The following is a 17,586-nucleotide window of genomic DNA, read 5'->3' as shown; positions in this document are numbered from 1 at the left end:
CCCAGCACTTCGGGAGGCTAAGGCAGGCAGATCCCTTGAGGTCAGGAGTTCGAGACCAGCCTGGCCAACATGGTGAAACCCCATTTCTACTAAAAATACAAAAATTAGCTGGGCATAGTTGCACACGCCTGTAATCCCAGCTACTCGGGAGGCTGAGACAGGAGAATCACTTGAACCTGGGAGGCAGAGTTTGCAGTGAGCTGAGATTGCACCACTGCCCTCCAGCCTGGGCAACAGAGCAAGACTCTGTCTCTCTTTAAAAAAAAAAAAAAAAAAAGGTAAAAGAGTACTGTATGATTCTGTCAGCAGAACTCTGGAATGTCTTCATATATGGATTCTGATGGAGGTAGATTAGAAAGACAGAAGGCAGCACGGGAGTGGATTAGGTTACCTTTTGGATGTTTGAGGGCTTTGGCCACGTGTCAGTTTGTACAGCTGATAAAGTATTTGTCGTTGTGAAAAAAACTATTACTGTCCACAGGTTTCCTTTCCCCCTCATTTGGCAAGAATGTCTTCTTCAGATAAAGTACTCATATACAGCACTTCAGCACACCAGCAGGAGTCCTTTCTAAAATACGTTTGCTTTGAGATGACACAGGTCATGTGGTCATCAGTATACTCTGCGTGAAGTGTGTCAGTTTGACCAGGACCTACTGCTTTTGCCCCAACTGCCATGGTACAGCTTGGGGAAGGCTTCATTTCCTGGGGAATTTCATGCAGTTTCTGTGATGGATTTCTTAATAGACTCTAATACCTTTAAATATTTTCCTGGTTCTTCTGTCAAGGAAACCATTTCTTTAAAAGTTGCTTAGTTGGCTGTTATCATTTATTTTACTTGGTTAAAAAGTTTGGCCAGGAACAGTTCCTTTATATACAAAAATAAATACAGAACCTGGGGCTAGGAGTCTTGGGCAGAATCAGGCTGTTTTCCCAGTAGATATCAGGAATATGAATAATCTCTTTGGCACACAGTGCAGCCGCCCTGGTGACTTGATGCTAGGTATTAAAAATCCTACCATTCAGAACAGTTTCTTTTAATTTCAGCTTTGAAATCGGTGGTCTCATTACCTTTGGACTATTCCTTCTGTTTTAGCTTTCTTGCTTTTGTTTAGATTTTTAAATTGTTAAGAGATTCTTTGAAAGTGCTGACACATTTTTAGGCTCCCAGTATAAGGAACCAGCTGCAAGTGTCATTTTCTTCATTTCAAAAGTCTTCCTAGATCAGGTCACTGTGTCCACTTATAGGCTTTCCTGTAATCAGCAGAAGGAGAGGCTCCCATTACAAACAGACAAGGTAGGTGTAATAGAGTGGGCACCGAAAACCAGGAGCAGTATGGAACATCTGCCCAGCTCACTGGCATGTCAGCCCTGCAGGTATGTTGGAGGCACAGGGCTCAAGTGCAGGCATCTGCCTCCTCTGGCTGAGGCTAAGCTGGAAGGGAGCTTGCATGGCTGGGAAATGGAGCAAGCACTCCTTGACTTGGATTGGCTTTCTCCACTTGAAATAACCCACGAGCAAGGAGGCGCTAACAAGACAAGTTATTAGACCCAGGAATTTTTAAAACCTAAAATCTTACCACTGCATATCCATTTTATTAGACCTTTTGCCTTTGTGACCACAGATGAAATGGATCAGGAGTGGCCGAGGCACTGTTCTGTGAGTTGGCATTTTTCTGAAGTGTGATTTTTTTTTTTTTGTTTCGTACTTGTATACTTCCATAATATTTGCTTCTTTTCTTAAAGAAATATTTTGTAGAGATGAGGTCTCACTATATTGCCCTGGCTGGTCTTGAACTCCTGACGTCAAGCAATCCTCCAGCCTTGACCTCCCAAAGTGCTGGGATTACAAGCATGAGTCACTGCACCCAGCTCATGACACTTGCTTTAGATTTATATATATATATATATATAATATATATGTATATTAGATATTATATATATGTGTGTGTGTGTTGTATGTTTGGATATATTCGCTGTTAATTAATTTTCAAAAGTTTATTTGCATAGTTGATGTCTGAAAGCTGGTTCCAAGTCATTTGTGTCTATGACTTTATCGGTCTTGTGCTTTCTGTGCTTTTAGCAATATTATAGTGCCAAAAATGTAGCTGTAATATCAATTAGGAAAAAATTACACACAAATCCATCACCCTAACTAGTTATCTTTCTTCTTCATTTTCCATTCCCTTTTTAGTGCTTGGCCAAATGTATATGAAATTGCAATATAGTTGTAATATTAGAAAAAATTAATGTATGCTTTTTAAATTTAATTTGTTGTTATACTTCTACTTATTACTATGTGGTGTATGATTTTTAATGGCCGTGTTGAAAAAACTAATATATCATGCATAATAATGTACTAGACATAGTACTGCCCTATAGTGGGCATTGAGATTGTCTCCCTGATTTGTCTTTAATGCAGTAGTAAACACCCTAACTTTTATTTCATTAGGATAATTCCTGGGAGAAGAAACATCTGGTCAAATAGTATAAAAGATTTCATAGCTTCTTAAAACACATTGCCAATGTGATTTCCAAAGTGTCTGTGCCAATTTCTGTTACTTGGCATCTTTTAAATAGTCAAGGCTTCTTTTTACAGGCCAGCAGCAGTGTGTTCCATATTCCTATTGACATTCAGACTCAGTTCTAGCTCAGACCTCTGAAACGCAGGCTTGCTTGGAAATTCTATCCATTAACTGTGGCAAGTCTCAGAACTCAGATGCTTTCTTCAACCTGAGCTGAAGCCTGGAAAGGTGTGGTCTGCCCTTTGCCCCAAGGTCTTTCTCATTTTTCTGTCCTATAAGCTTTCTGAGGCATTTTGTCAGCCCCTGTATAGGGAGGAGAATATATGTGGTTATGCCTTGGGGCCTAGAATTGTAGCAGTTGAAAAACCCTTAAAGTGAATTATTAAATCTAAACCAGAGCCTGTTGGCTTCCTGTGCTTGACTTGGACTCTGTTCCATTATGGTAGTTTTTACAAAACACTTCTGAATACGAAATAAATTCCAAATATCTTTTTCCCCCCTTCCCTTGCCAAACTCCACCAGGAAACAGAATCTCATTACTTCAGTTAGAATTTATTAATGCTGACCCTCTCCAGCACTTGGAGCTTTTCAGGTTAGGCTCACACAGCTTCTATTTTTACTCTAGTCTAAACTGTGGTCATATGGATAGCAAAATAAATACTGGAATATTCTAGTTTGGGAGGGGGAGAGGCGGCGATGCCTATAATAACATGGCTGCAAACCTCTTGCTTCCCTCTATTTGATATTCCAAAAAAGGAAGAAAGCTCAATGCAGAGCACATCTGTAAGTCATGAACATTTTCCTTTTGTGTGTCATGCATATTCAACATAATCCCACTCAAAGTCCCAGGCGTTGCTTTAGTATACATTGCCTCATACATCCCTACTGTTGTTGCCAGAAAATTTAATTCAAGACAAAGGTTGCTTCCCTTCTCTCTCTGGATCAGGAATCTGAACCCATCACCACAAACAGAAGTAAGGATTGTCAGTGTGTTCTGCTTTGCTTTTGTTTTGCTTTTTCCCCCAGTTGCCTTTTATCCTTGTGGCTGAGGAGGAAGATTTCTTGTTTGTTTATTTGTTTTTAGTGTAAGCAGTACACCAGTTTCATGAAGCATGTTTTTAAAAAACGTATTCATGGGATTTTGTATTGCAAGTGTTTTGAAATTCAAAAGCAACAAAAGGGCATAATGTGACTATTTTCTCCAGGTGGGATATTTGGCTTTTAATTAGCTATCTCTGTAATTATTTTGGTTAAAAAGTATGAAATGTGTCAAGAGTTTGGGTGCAAAGGTTTAGATTCCTTTTAGCTGGTTTTATTCAGTTAAGGGTTCATCATGAGATGATGGCTTGGAACACCTGAGGGGTTTGGATGACATGAGTTTGTAGAATGATATGCCAGTGATGTGATGACTGGGAGGTGAGCATAGACTCAGCGAGTGTGTGTACCCAGGGCTGCGCATTGTTACCAAGCTTTAGATTGAAGAGAAGTGAGAAGGATGGGGGTGGGTGCATCCTGTTTTATGTGTCGTGATGCTTGGGGACAGGGGAAGGGGACATCATTCAGTTAAATAAGCATATGGGCCGGGCGCGGTGGCTCAAGCCTGTAATCCCAGCACTTTGGGAGGCCGAGACGGGCGGATCACAAGGTCAGGAGATCGAGACCATCCTGGCTAACACAGTGAAACCCCGTCTCTACTAAAATACAAAAAACTAGCCGGGCGAGATGGCGGGCGCCTGTAGTCCCAGCTACTCGGGAGGCTGAGGCAGGAGAATGGCGTGAACCCGGGAGACGGAGCTTGCAGTGAGCTGAGATCCGGCCACTGCACGCCAGCCTGGGCGACAGAGCGAGACTCCGTCTCAAAAAAAAAAAAAAAAAAAGCATATGAGATCTTTCTGGATCATCATATCTGAGATGCTGTTTTAAATTTACCCAACAAACCACTTATTGCGCCAGGTACTGTTCTGTAGAATCAATAAACAAACACTGTAGGAAGAAAAATCATTTTACAGCACCAGATGCCCCAGTGTACATATAGCAAGGCCTCTTTCTCAGAATGATATTGATTATATTGAATCATGACTACAAATTTAAATGTGCCAAGTAATCCTCTGGCAAGAGTTTTTTGGGGGGGCGGGGTGGGGGAGGTTAATACTGATTATTGCACTGAGCATTTTACGAAACAGAGATTTTATTTGGAGCTTCATTGGCTTAGGAAATCTAACTGCTCTGAACCAAGTTTAGTTCTTTTTTTAAACAAAGAGGAAAATTTCTACAGTTAAGTACCCTAACTTGGTGTTACTTTTTAATACACTTTTCAGCCATGTAAATGTTTTCCAAAGACCAGAGCCATGCCTGGCTCATTGGAGACCTTCTTCATGAGCCCAAGGTTTCTTCCAAGGTCACATTTACCTTTTCTGGCAGTTCCCCTCACAGAATAAGGCCGAATTCCAGCTTTTTAAAAAATAGACCATGTAAGAGAACATTGATCTGTTTTTCCCAGTTGGGGGTAACCAGGTAATTTCTTTAAAGGGCCTGGTTATTTCCTTTCACCAAATGGCGTAAAGCTTGGATTGAGCCCCTTAGAAAAAAGGACTTCTTCTCCTCTCTGTTGAGCCTTTACCATATGTTGGTTCCTAGAACACAATGGCAGTCAAGGGAGAGGACGCACAAAGCATCAGGTTCAGGCCTGGGTCTTGGGTGTCTTCAAGGAATTTACTTTCTCCGTGGTGTGAGAAGAGCCCCAGTCTGTAAGAGGCATCCGACAGGAGCAGCCAACATCAGTGGCACATTCCAAGTGAGTGGTTCAGACTTCAAGGGCTGTGAATAATTACAGTAGGAATTCTGTCACCTCCCAGACCTTGGGTCATTTCAGAAGCTTCATGGAACTAGAGGAATTTCTCCAAAGTTGCCTATGACTTGACGTCTTTATGACTAGCCCAGTCATCCTTGTGCCTCCCACTTTCCACTCAAATGTGAAGCTACATGGAAGATGCCAGGAGCCACGTACACCAATTGATATTCATTAATTTTTAGTAACACCGTTTCTAACAAGCAGGTGCTCCATGCAAACTAAACATGTAACAGAAGGAAAGGACCCGTTGTTTACTGTGGGAAAAAGATACTGTTGTCCTTGAATATGTTAGATATGGCTGACTTACATGGCTCTACCTTCATGTAACCTGATTATTTTTTCGGCTTTGGGTTTGTTTTCCTAATATGCATGAGTAAATCATTTAAATTCATTCCCACTCTGGAAGGGATGTTGAAGTGTTTCTTAAAGAGACTTTAGCTTTCTGTATAATGAATTAAGAACTATTTAAGATGTTTGAAGCAGTTTGGAACTAAAGACCCTTCTTTTTTTTCTTTTTTGTTTTCGAGATGGAGTCTGGCTCTGTCACCTAGGCTAGAGGGCTGTGGCGCAATCTCGGCTCACTGCAACCTCTGTCTCCTGGGTTCAAGCAATTCTCCTGCCTCAGCTTCCCAAGTAGCTGGGATAACAGGCACCTGCTACCATGCCTGGCTAATATTTTGTATTTTAGGTCGAGATGGGGTTTCACTGTCTTGGCCAGGATGGTCTCAAACTCCTGACCTTAGGTGATCTGCCTGCCTTGGCCTCCCAAAGTGCTGAGGTTTTAGGTGTGAGCCACTGCGCCCAGCCTAAAGACCTTTCTTAAGAATTTCTTATGTAGGGGGAGTTAAGAATTTTCTTTCATGTGTGACCTCACTCTTGATTTTGGGTTTTTTCCATGGGTGGTTTGTATGTATATACAGGATAATAAGGTAAGCCTAGGAAATTGCTACATACTAGATAGTTCTCTGTAAACAAACGCTTAAAATAAGTGCTAGTAAAGACAACAGTGTATGCTTGTAAGTCAGCCATATCTAACATATTCAAGGACAAGAATATCTTTTTCCCACAGTAAACAAAGGGCCCTTTCCTTCTGTTACATGTTTAGTTTGCATGGAGCACCTGCTTTATTGGTGTACATGGCTCCAGGCATCTTCCATGTAGGAAATTTGAGGGGCATTAGGCAGAGAAGTAACTGTTAAGCCAGAACTCAGAACTCTCAGTGCAGTTTTTTTCCCCATCTGTGATGTCAAGAATGCTAGTTCTGAAAGATGTTAAATCGGTATTCTGGAGGGAGAATTTCCATGATCGAAGTTTGAAAATGCTGGATTAAGCCAAGTTCAACACTGCTCCTTATTGTGGTTCTTCCCCAGTCCTTTATTATTATTATGTGTGAATCACAGGAAATGGGAGGGACGAGGTAGCCAGCATGTTGAACACGCTCAGTGACACACAATTTGAGGTCCGAAGTCCCTACTTCTCGGGCTGTGTGACTTGAGGCAGCAGTCTACTGGGTAGGCCCTGGAGATTGTTGAGATGATTAGATGAGCCAATGCTTATAAAATGCTAAGCACAAAATGTCTGGCACATAATAAACACCTAACAGCCTCAGCTAATCCTTTTGAACCCGAGGCTGAATGGTCTGGTGTCACTTATGTTGTGGGGCATTACAGTGCAGCAGAAGGAGCCCACACTTAGGTGTCAAGAGCTTTAGGCTCCAGTTTGGCCACCAGCTGAATCGGAGGACTTTTGAGCTATTTTGCCACTCTGGTGTTCTGTTTCTTCATTTTTGAAATAAATCAGTAATCTTGGTGACTATAGTGTCCAGTCAAGCTCTAAAATTATATGTTCCTTTGGGGTGGACATAAGCCAGAATTGGCAAGTTTAGCCTAAGGACAGGTATATCATCTCTGAGTGACTGTGTAGGTGAAAGAAATTTTTAGCTAATTATTATTTCCTTTACAATGTGTGTTGCTAGTAATAAAATAGTTTACTGAGTCACCTATGGAAAGATAAGCCACAGTTGTAGCCTTTTTGGCACTTTGTAATCATCATAAAAGTTAATATACATTTGAATCGTAATTGGGGTTGGATGTGCCTTTACCGTAAAACAGAGGCATCATCTAGGTGTTTGTTGTCTGTGATGTGACACGGAAATGTATTATTATTAGGCCACATGGATATTTTATTTTTATGTTCAAAGGCTAATTTTCTGAAAGTTGGGTCTGGGCGTCTGAGTTGTCCATAATTAAGTTTTCTACCCTCTGCTTTCGTTGTTAACCCGAGTTAAAACCATAAAGTAAGTTTGACATTTACTAATTTGAGCTTGAATTATTTTGACCACGGTGTTGGTCGCACTGGTTGAAAGCATGTGGAGGACCTCTGCTTAGTGGGTAAGGCATTGTGTTTTTCAAGCAAGGCCTTGAATTTCTAAATAACAGATTTCCACACTGGCAGTTTGAAACATGGTATTTGTTCAGTGTAGGTTGAGAAATCTACATGAGAAAAATCAAACAAATAGATTTGTTCAGTTACTATCCTACAAATTATCTTTGCTGAGAAAATGGACAGGTTTGTGATGTTTCTGACTAAATCAAGACTCCAGGACACTTGATCTTTTGTGTATTGAATTAATGCTTGTTCTTGTCATTTTTGTTACAACTACCATATAAGTTTGGGCTGAATCATTTTATTAAAGTCTAAATTTTTATCATCAAATGTGGAAGGCCTAGATCACCATCGCTTTCCTCAATTTTCCATCGTAAAGGAGTTTATTTCCTCTTAAGGGTATAATATGAAGGAAATTGGTGTCACCAGATCTCTTCTTGGTGTTTTTGTATTGGTGCCTAAGGAGTTTTTATGTCATCTTCTATGTGGCAGGGAGCCAATAAAGGCAGGAGAGTGATACGATGATGTTTGGGTTCCAGAACAGTTTCTCTGCATAGAATGGCTTCAAAGGCACAGACGCGGGCAGTGACCAGGTCAGGAGGCCTTAGTCCAGGTCCAGGCCCAACATGATGAGTTAGCCATAGCTGTGGGGGCCAGAGGCAAAGGGGTGGAGATAGGAGACAAGTATGTATCTTGCCTTCCTTCTCGGCATTGTGGGTTTACACAACTGAATTGGATGTGCGTTCTCCTCTGGGAATTTCATCTGTGGAGGCAGTGGAGTGCTTCAGTTTCCCTGGCTGAACGTGGCATTACGCAGAACCCTCTGTCTGTCTGCTGCACATTTTCCTCTTGGTTGTACCTTGTTGCTTTCCACAGCTTCCCTTTGCTCTCCTGTATTCACATCTTGCATCAGCCAAAAGGGAAAGGTCTGAAAGACCAGCTTTGTTTTTCTCCCAGCTCGTACTCTGGACCCTGTTAGCCAACAGTATTGGCACTGCCTCACAGCGATGGTCAGTCCCAAATTAAACAGCCTCGTTATGACACCCTACAGCCAGGCTGCAGCTCTGGACTTCTGTGCTTCTGTGCGTTTCCTTCCAGTTGCTTTTGTCCAGCGTCAGGGTCCCATTGAGTAAGGGAGTGTGTGCAGAGTATGTCCCGAGGTTTTCTCCTCAGTGAAGCAGACCACATTTTGCCAGGTGTAAAATCGATAGTTTTGAATCACCCCTTTTCATGGCCTTGAGGAGATGCTTGTCTTCTTGTCCCAAGGGAATATTGGTGCATAAATCACTTCCCGTCCTAGGCATGTTCATTCCAGAAACACTTTCAGAACAGAGCGTGGAGTCTTCATAAAAGGAATTTGTCATGAACGCAGGGGTTTTTATTTTTTACTTTTTAAAGGGAAAGACAATCGAGGTATTCATTATCTGCTACAGAGTGAAAAGGGCCCTGCTTTATATTAAATTGGACTTTATGGAAAGATACTGGTAATTTCTCCTGTGTTCTTGGTGCTCCTGAAATCAGAGTGGGAGAGAACTTTGATGTCAGAATTATTTTCACCACCCTGGACCACAGAGAAACACACTTTTGGCTACCTTTAAGCACATTAAACATCTGGTCAGCCCAGAGACCACCCTGGAGCCCGGTAGACCCCAAGTAACTGAGTGGCTGATGGCAAGCCAGCTTCTCTAGACGCACCCTGACTTCCACCCCAAGTCTGGTTGAAATACAGGCCTGACGGCTGTCCCAGGAAGTCAGTTGGCTTGTCAGGCTGCCAGTGTGGTTGAACGGTGAGGTGGCTAGAATTCTCTGGGAGACATTTTTGGCCCATCTGCCTGGTAGCGTGACAGATGTGTTAGTCCAGACAACTGGGTCGTCTAGTGAATTGAAATTCAATTTACACATAGGGATTAAGTATCTCAGTATTCTCCTTGCCACATCAAACTTCACTGACAGAGCCAAGAGGAAAATGAAAGTCATTCAATGTTAAGAAAAGGGAAGCAAGTTTCTAATATGGAAAGGGAATATTTTGCTTACTTTTAAGACTCTAGGTTACTTAAATAGATGCAATGCAAGCTATGGGAGTTTTGGGGCAGATGGTCTCCTAGGCTTAAAATGGAGAGATTTTAAACTACAAGGATCCTGGAGGTCTTGTGACATGTAACTCTGAAACCTCAGTCCAAGGCCAATTTGATTTAAGTAATCTCAGTCAAATATTTATTTTGTGTCCATGCATTTTGAGAGGGACAGAGAACACACACAGGTCATTCAAAACCTGCCTTCAATGAGTTGTACTCTGCTGAGGGGCAAGAAAAATATACATGACACAATGAAAAGTAACAGTGAGGGTTTATGTCTTAAACTGTTTCATAGGCTACAAAATCCTAAAATGGTACTTTCTTTTTCTTTTTTTTTTTTTTTTTGAGACGGAGTCTCGCTCTGTCGCCCGGGCTGGAGTGCAGTGGCAGGATCTCAGCTCACTGCAAGCTCCGCCTCCCGGGTTTACGCCATTCTCCTGCCTCAGCCTCCCCAGTAGCTGGGACTACAGGCGCCAGCCACCTCGCCTGGCTAGCTTTTTTTTGTATTTTTTAGTGGAGATGGGGTTTCACGGTGTTAGCCAGGATGGTCTCGAACTCCTGACCTCGTGACCCGCCCATCTCAGCCTCCCAAAGTGCTGGGATTACAAGCTTGAGCCACCGCGCCTGGCCTAAAATAGTACTTTCTAATTAGGAGTTGTATAAGGAGTGGAGAAGTCACAGCCTGTTTCATAGTAGACAGGATTTGAGAGAAGAAACCAGGAGGTTCTCCAGGGGAAGTAAATGGGACAAAGTTTAAGACAAGCAGGACTAAGAATGGCTTTTTCATGGGAGCACAAAAAGTGGTTCAACCCAAGCAGTGTTTGCTGAGCACCTACTATATGCTAGGCACTGTGACTGGGGGAGGGAAGCCTTGCCTTTAAAGGAACTGAGAACCTAAGAGGAGGCAGTTGATGACAGAGCTGTAGAACACAGGGCTCCTGACACAGTTCACAAGCTTTGGGAATTACAATCTGGAATGGTGATAGCCTTGGAAACCAGTGTAACACAGGGTGGTGTCAGATTGCAGAGTTAAGCTCTGACCATTCTAGTAGAAAAGTTGCAGCACACTCTTGGCTCGGGTGGTCCAGGCCACTAGAACACCAGTCCCTAAGGTTTCAGTTCTCAGAATCCACCAGTGTGATAGCTCAAACAAAAAAGATTCCCATACTTTGCTGTCAGTTGGCACTGAGGCCTGGTGGAGAATGTGGGCTCAGGTTTAAAATACTTTAGCCTTGCTAGCCAACCGCTGAAACCTGAGAAAATAAAGTGGTACTGTTGCAGAGCGCTGGACCTGTCCTCTTAAGAAGGTTCCAGTCGTGGGGACTGCTAGAAGAGAAAGCTTTAAGATTAAATGTGATAAAAGCCAGTGTAGTAAGGGAAACATTATTTTCTAATTTCTGTTAAGAACAAACATTCTATATGATTTTTAAAATACAACAATAATGAATGTTGCCTGTTTCCAAACAAGAGTTGTTTAAAAGCTGCCTGTCTGCTTTATTTTTTTTTTTTCTGGGCTTTTGTGAGATAATGGTAGTAAAATATCAATTTACTAAAACCATTTTTTAAAGTCTTATACCTCTACTCTGTCTCCAGTTCATGCAATTTCTTCTTTTGACAGGATTAGGTTGAATTTTAATACTAAACTCTTACTGAAGAGTTAAGAAGCTGTGGAACTGGTATACTTAGTGACTGATCCCTCTCCATATTAAGCGTGTGATTTGCTATTACCAGTTGCCAGTAACAGAAAAAGAATGCTCGTGTGGGTTTATCTGTATTTGTCATTAAGGCTCTGCTAAGCCCATGAGCCCTAGAAGCAGGCGTGCAGTGGGCTTTCTCCCTGTCGGGTGAGCCTCACAGGCACTGCTCCTCCCCGGGCACTGTGCCTGGCCTCAGCACAGGTCTGGGCTGGGGTAGAAAGGCCTGCATGGCCTGAGGACCCATGTGACTGGGGATCTCTCATCTATAGCAGTGAAGTTCTGAGCATTGCCAGGCCTGCAAGCACTGGTAGGATTTGATGGATCCCTGGGTGATTATTTAGCCTAAGCTAAGCCAAAATACCTTTGCATCCCCAAGAAAGTCCTAAGTGTTTCGTTCCCTTTCCAGTAAGGGAGTGACAAAGAGAATGCCCAAGATGGCTTATAACTAGCATTGGGATGGCTGAAAGTCAGGTAAGTTTAGTGGAATACGACAAAATAAGCCCAAGATAGGAGTTTAGATCTCTGAACTGTTTTTATTCTACTGGTTTAAGCTGTATAGGTTTCCCTTGCAGGCATTAATCCGTGCTCACCCCTCAAATTGCTGTAAGTTGTCAGGGTGCCTGAGGAAAACTGTGGCCAGAGATGTGGATTCAGAGGACCATGGGAGTGGGAGGGGGTGGTCACTGCGGTATGTACCTGAACAATCAAATACACAAGTGTGTTTCTTAATCTCTCATTTTCCTGACTCCCTTGTCTTTCCTTTCTCAGAGAGCAGAGCTGACATCTGATAAAGACATGTACCTTGACAACAGCTCCATTGAAGAAGCTTCAGGAGTGTATCCTATTGATGACGATGACTATGCTTCTGCATCTGGCTCGGGTAAGGTGGCTGCTTCTAAACACTGGACCTCATTCTCCAGGCATGCACGCACACACATTTTACTGCGCTTACTTCAAGGAGACAGGCGGGATGCACAGTGGTTAAGGGCATGGTCTTTGGAATCAAAGGGCCTGGATGCTGATTCTAGCTCTCTCTGCCACTTACGCTGTGAGATCTTGAGAATTTATTTGCTAAGCCTCAGTTTCCTCCTTTATAAAATGGAAAGTAACAATGGTCCTTACCATAGAATTGTGAGGATTAAAAGGGAGTTGACACATCTAAAGCTCTTAGATTTGGGGACTTGGCACATAGTGCTCTGTCAACATTAGCTTTTAATCTTATTCAGACTTTCAGAGTGATGTCATGGAAACCACCCTTCAAGAAATCCCTCAAACACTGGTTTCATAAACCCACCTACCCTATGTTAAAAATTGTAGATGAGACCAAGAGTTACACTTTTTTATTCCTAGGGTATTGTAGGAGGAAAATGCAGCAGTCAAGTAAAATGATTATGTACTGACATCCTCAGATTCCTTAGAATATTAGGCTATATAATAAACCACCCCAAAACTTGGTGGCTTAAAGTAACAGTCATTCATTTAACTCATTATTCTGTAGGTTGGTGATGTAGGCTGGGCGGGCTGGGCTCCCTCACATGTCAGTGGTCAGCTGCCGGTTGAGTGTACAGCTTTAGATTAGGTATGTAGCTTTTGGGTACTCATGTCTCTGGGGCAGCTGAGCAGACTTGGGTCCAGTTCGTGTGGTCTCTCATTCTCTAGTAGGCAAGCCATTTTTTCACAGGAACAGCAAGTAGAAGTGTGCAAAGCCTCTTGCAGCCAGGCCTTAGAACTTGGCTCAGCATCACTTTTACTACATGTTACTGTTTGAAGCGAGTCAGAAGGCCAGAACAGACTCTACCTCTTAGTGAAAGGATTCATGAAGTCACATTTGCAGAGGCTATTTATGTACAAGGAGGATTAAGGGATTCTGGTCACATTTGCAATCTACCATAATCGATGAATGTTTCCCCTGTTCTCGGTATGGCCCCTGTATGAGTTCATTCTCACCCTGCTAACAACACAGGGACTGGGTAATTTATAAAAGAAAAGAGGTTTAATTGACTCATAGTTCAGCCTGTCTGGGGAGGTCTCAGGAAACTTACAGTCATGACAGAAGGAGAAACAAACATGTACGTCTTCACATGGTGGCAGCAGAGAGAAGAAGTATGAGCGAAGAGGGGATAAGCCCCTTATGAAACCATCAGATGTAGTGAGAACTCACAACTGTCATGAGAACAGCATGAGGGTAACTGCTCCCATGAGTCAGTGATCTCCCACCAGCTCCCTCCCATAACATGTGGGGATTATGGGAACTACAGTTTAAGATGAGATTTGGGTGGGGACATAGCAAAGTTATATCAACCCCCAAGAAGCTCAAAAAAAGGAAGAGCTTTCCACATACTTAATTAATAGTCAAGTCAGAAATTTGTGGTCAGCAGCATGGTAGGTAAGACTTATCCAGACCTTTTTTGCTTTAGGGTTTTTATAACAGATTCAACAGATGGTTAGACATCTGTGTTCAGTATAACTTTTGCGATCAGATTGAGCTGGGCTACCCAGAACAAATTAAAATCAGTTGTGTCTTTGGTAGAAATCTAGCCATGTAAGAGTGAATGTTTTAAGTTGAAAAGCAGAAAGTCTGAGAAAGACAAGAGAGGTGGTTGCTGACCTAGTAACAATGAGCTTACAATGCAATCTTAATGTAAAAATAACTAGTTTTTCTTGGGAGAGTGATATATATCACACACGCAGAATGAGTGTGAAAAGAGTTGTTCTTCATAGCCCACAACTCTATAAATATCTTTCACTCATGGCACCTCTTTTTTTTAGCACCTTAAAAGTGCTTTGTAACTGTCATCTTCAATATGTCCCAGGAAATAATAACTATGGACCTTTTTTGTTCCTACTTCACAGATCTTAGAATCCAAGAGTTGTTAGGTGGGTGTACAGGTTGGCGAAGTCATTTTGCTGATTCGCTAAGGTTGACCTTAAGTTTAATTTGAAGAAAACAGTAGGCTTAAAGTAAGTTTTCTTTAAATTAAACTTAAGGACAATCTTCGCAAATCAACAAAATAACTTTGCCAACCTCTACAGAGGCCCATCCAAGTAAAAGAGAGTTAGGGTGGGTCATTTGAAATCCTGAACCCACTGATGAGTTGGATCAAGCTGAGGCTTAAACATGGGCCCGCACTGCTTGTGCTGTGGCGCTAGCCTTAGGCAGATCACTGCTGTGAAGAAATGAAAGAACTTCCTTCTTAACTTTGGAGACCATATTACACTGAACTGGGAGTGGTGTTTTTCAGCATGTGAGGCTCTTAACTGTGTGTCAGGAACGGCTCTAACCCCTATAACATCTCTGAAAGGATAGATTCGATTAGTATTTCCATTATTCCCACAAGAAAACCTGAGGCACAGAGAGATTCACTTGCCTCAGGTCACACTGTTAGAAGGTAGTGGAGCTGGGATAGTGAGAAAGTGAGGGAGTTGGGCGTGAGAGTGTGTTTTCTCTCATTCCTTTGCTGTGCTGCCTCCTTGTGTCATAAACCCCTTCTAGAATTACCTGGTTCCAGCTTAAAAATACCCCGGGGTTTGACCAGTGTACCATCTGTCCCTTCTACCATCCAACCATCCGGTAGAAAAGCAAGTGGATTGGAAGAGATGACTGAAGGCCCAGAGGGGAGTTCCTGGGCAAGGAGATGGGACTACATTCTATATGTGGGCTCAAGTATGGGCATTAGCAAGCAGGAAGCCCTTCATAGGCATTTGCTGTGTGCCACACACTGTGCCATGCTCTTGGGGCACAGAGATAAGAAAGACTTGGTCTCTGTCTGTAGGGGACCAAGAGTCTAAGGAAAGAAATACAAACATGAGAAATAATCATTGTGATACCCGGTGAGGGGTGACATAATATAGGAAAGGGCTGTGTAACAAAAATGTAAGAGTTAAAATATAGACCTTTGGTTAACGATGGCAGATTGAACACTACTACCTGTCAGTGTGCAACTAAATTGACAATAAAAGAATTGGGCATGAACTGATAAGGACAAGCAAAACAGTAAAGGGAACAAAAGCCATGAAGTTTTGAAAGCTGGGAAGAAGATGAGCTAGTGGGGACAGACTTGGCAGGCTTCAGAAGGCCGAGTTCGTTAGCAGTGGGGAGAGCTAAGAAGCAACCCAGTTAACACGGCAGACTTACTCTCTTGGGATCCAGGAATCGGTGGCATTCAGTGGAGGGTGAGAGTGGTGTTCAACTCAGGATGATTGGCTGGAAGTCTATTTAAGAAGCAAGTAGATCCCCTGATTCCTTTCCTCTGTCATGCAGCAAAGGGGCTCATGTTTCCTGACCTCAGAGGGAAACCTGGGGATTCATTATCTGGAGAGGATAAAACAGGACCCGGGGGTATTTCAGGAACAGATGGGGCTGGGGTACCTCATGTAAAACAGAGAGAAGAAGTTCTTAGATTAAGAATAATTTAATGTGGTGTGATCTCCAGTTGTCTTGTCTTCTCCCAGTCAGTTTTCAGAACACTGGCAGTCTGTCCTTTTACCCTCTGGGAAGGGGACTGAGAGGCTCCCCTCTGGGAAGCTGGACCAATTCAAAGAGAGTGGCATGGGAGCTCTCCAGTGAAACATACAGCTCTATATTACAAATAATAAAACTGCAATGAGAAGTGAAAAATTTCAGTCAAGGGGATGATGCCCACATTTGACACACCTCTCCTGTGTGCTCAAAGCTTCTAGTCCACTTTTCAGTGTTTGCCTCTTCAATATAAACAGGCAACCAAGGCTCCCGAGACATTTAGGAAAAACTCGTAGCATGAGAGAAAGAGAAACCCCCAAATTGGGAGAGGACAGCCACTTCCAGGAAGAAGAAAATTTACAGAAAAACGTAGTAAATTCAGAGAGAAAAGCAGATGTTCGAACAGTGGCACAAAAGCAGGATACTATAAAACAGGAACGTTCTGAGACACAAGAGTTCTTAGAGTGTGGGACTGTCATGTCAAAAATGAAAAGCTCATTTAGAAGGTGAGAAGACACAGAGGGTGTTCATTCATTGAGGAAGTATTTCTTGATCACTCAGTACACGGGGGAACAGGCACCATTCTAGGTTCTAGGGACACTTCAGTAAATAAAATCTAACAATGTTTTCACTGGTGATAGGATAACTGTATTTATTCCTTTATGTATTTCTGTGTTTCCAAATTCATACTTGCAAATGTATTTGAAAAAGTATGATTTTTGTAAGTTGTCGTAGTCCGTTCAGGTTGCTATAGCAAAATACTTTGAGTAATTTATAAATTTATTGGTCTCAGTTCTGGAGGCTGGGAAGTGAAAGATCAAGGCACAGCAGATTTGCTGTCTGGCGAGGGCTTTCTCTCTACTCTTTAGGTGGTGCCTTCTTGCTGCATTCTCACATGGCAGAGGGGACAGTGTCCCTCAAGCCTCTTTCAAAAGGGCACTAATTCCATTCCATGAGGGCCCTGCTGCCATGACCTGCTCACCTCCTAAAGTCTCTCTTCTTAATACTGTTGCATTGGAGATTAGGTTTTAATCTAATGGATTTTGGGGAGACACATTCATACCATAAGTTAAAGAAAATGTTTTAAAAAAAATAAAGCTGGGTGTGGTGGGTCACGCCTGTATTCCCAGCACTTTGGGAGGCTGAGGTGGGTGGATCACTTGAGGTCAGGAGTTCGAGACCAGCCTGACATTGCAAAACCCCATCTCTACCAAAAATATAAAAATCAGCCAGGTGTGGTGGCGCATGCCTATAATCCCAGCTACTTGGGAGGCTGAGTCAGGAGAATCACTTGAACCCGGGAGGCAGAGGTTGTAGTGAGCTGTGATTGCGCCATTGCACTCCATTCTGGGCAACAAGCGAAATTTCTTCTGAAAATAAATAAAAAATAACCAAAAAAAAAAAAATAAGAGAGTGAGCATAGGAATATAGAGACGGAAACAGTACCCTGATGGAGAGATCAAGGAAGGCTTCAGAGAGGGAGTGATATTGTTGCTGTACTTGATAGTGTGATCTGGAGTTTCCCAGGTGGAAATGGCCTTGGAGTAGTCTACTTCAGACAGGGAGAACAGTGGGACCTGAAGGAGGTGGTATTCAG

At 42.6% G+C, this 17,586-nt stretch overlaps 1 protein-coding gene across 3 annotated transcripts in view; it reads left to right on the top strand.

The window, feature by feature from the left end:
* SDC2 (syndecan 2) overlaps positions 1 to 17,586 on the top strand; it is a 119,821-nt gene that overhangs the window by 89,784 nt on the left and 12,451 nt on the right. For 2 of the 3 annotated variants that reach the window (XM_011936995.1, XM_011936994.1), the window contains one exon: positions 12,299 to 12,410. In XM_011936995.1, coding sequence (XP_011792385.1) covers positions 12,326 to 12,410 — 85 coding nt within the window. In that variant the 5' untranslated portion in view covers positions 12,299 to 12,325. Of the gene's footprint in view, positions 1 to 3,433; positions 3,497 to 12,298; positions 12,411 to 17,586 lie in introns of those variants that run through there. The other variant, XM_011936996.1, reaches the window with a different exon arrangement.

This window comes from Colobus angolensis, unplaced genomic scaffold, assembly GCF_000951035.1.
Source record: "Colobus angolensis palliatus isolate OR3802 unplaced genomic scaffold, Cang.pa_1.0 Scaffold16, whole genome shotgun sequence".
Classification (NCBI taxonomy): Eukaryota; Metazoa; Chordata; class Mammalia; order Primates; family Cercopithecidae; genus Colobus; species Colobus angolensis.
The sequence above is the reverse complement of the archived record's forward strand: the minus strand, read 5'-3'. Positions and strand labels throughout refer to the sequence as shown.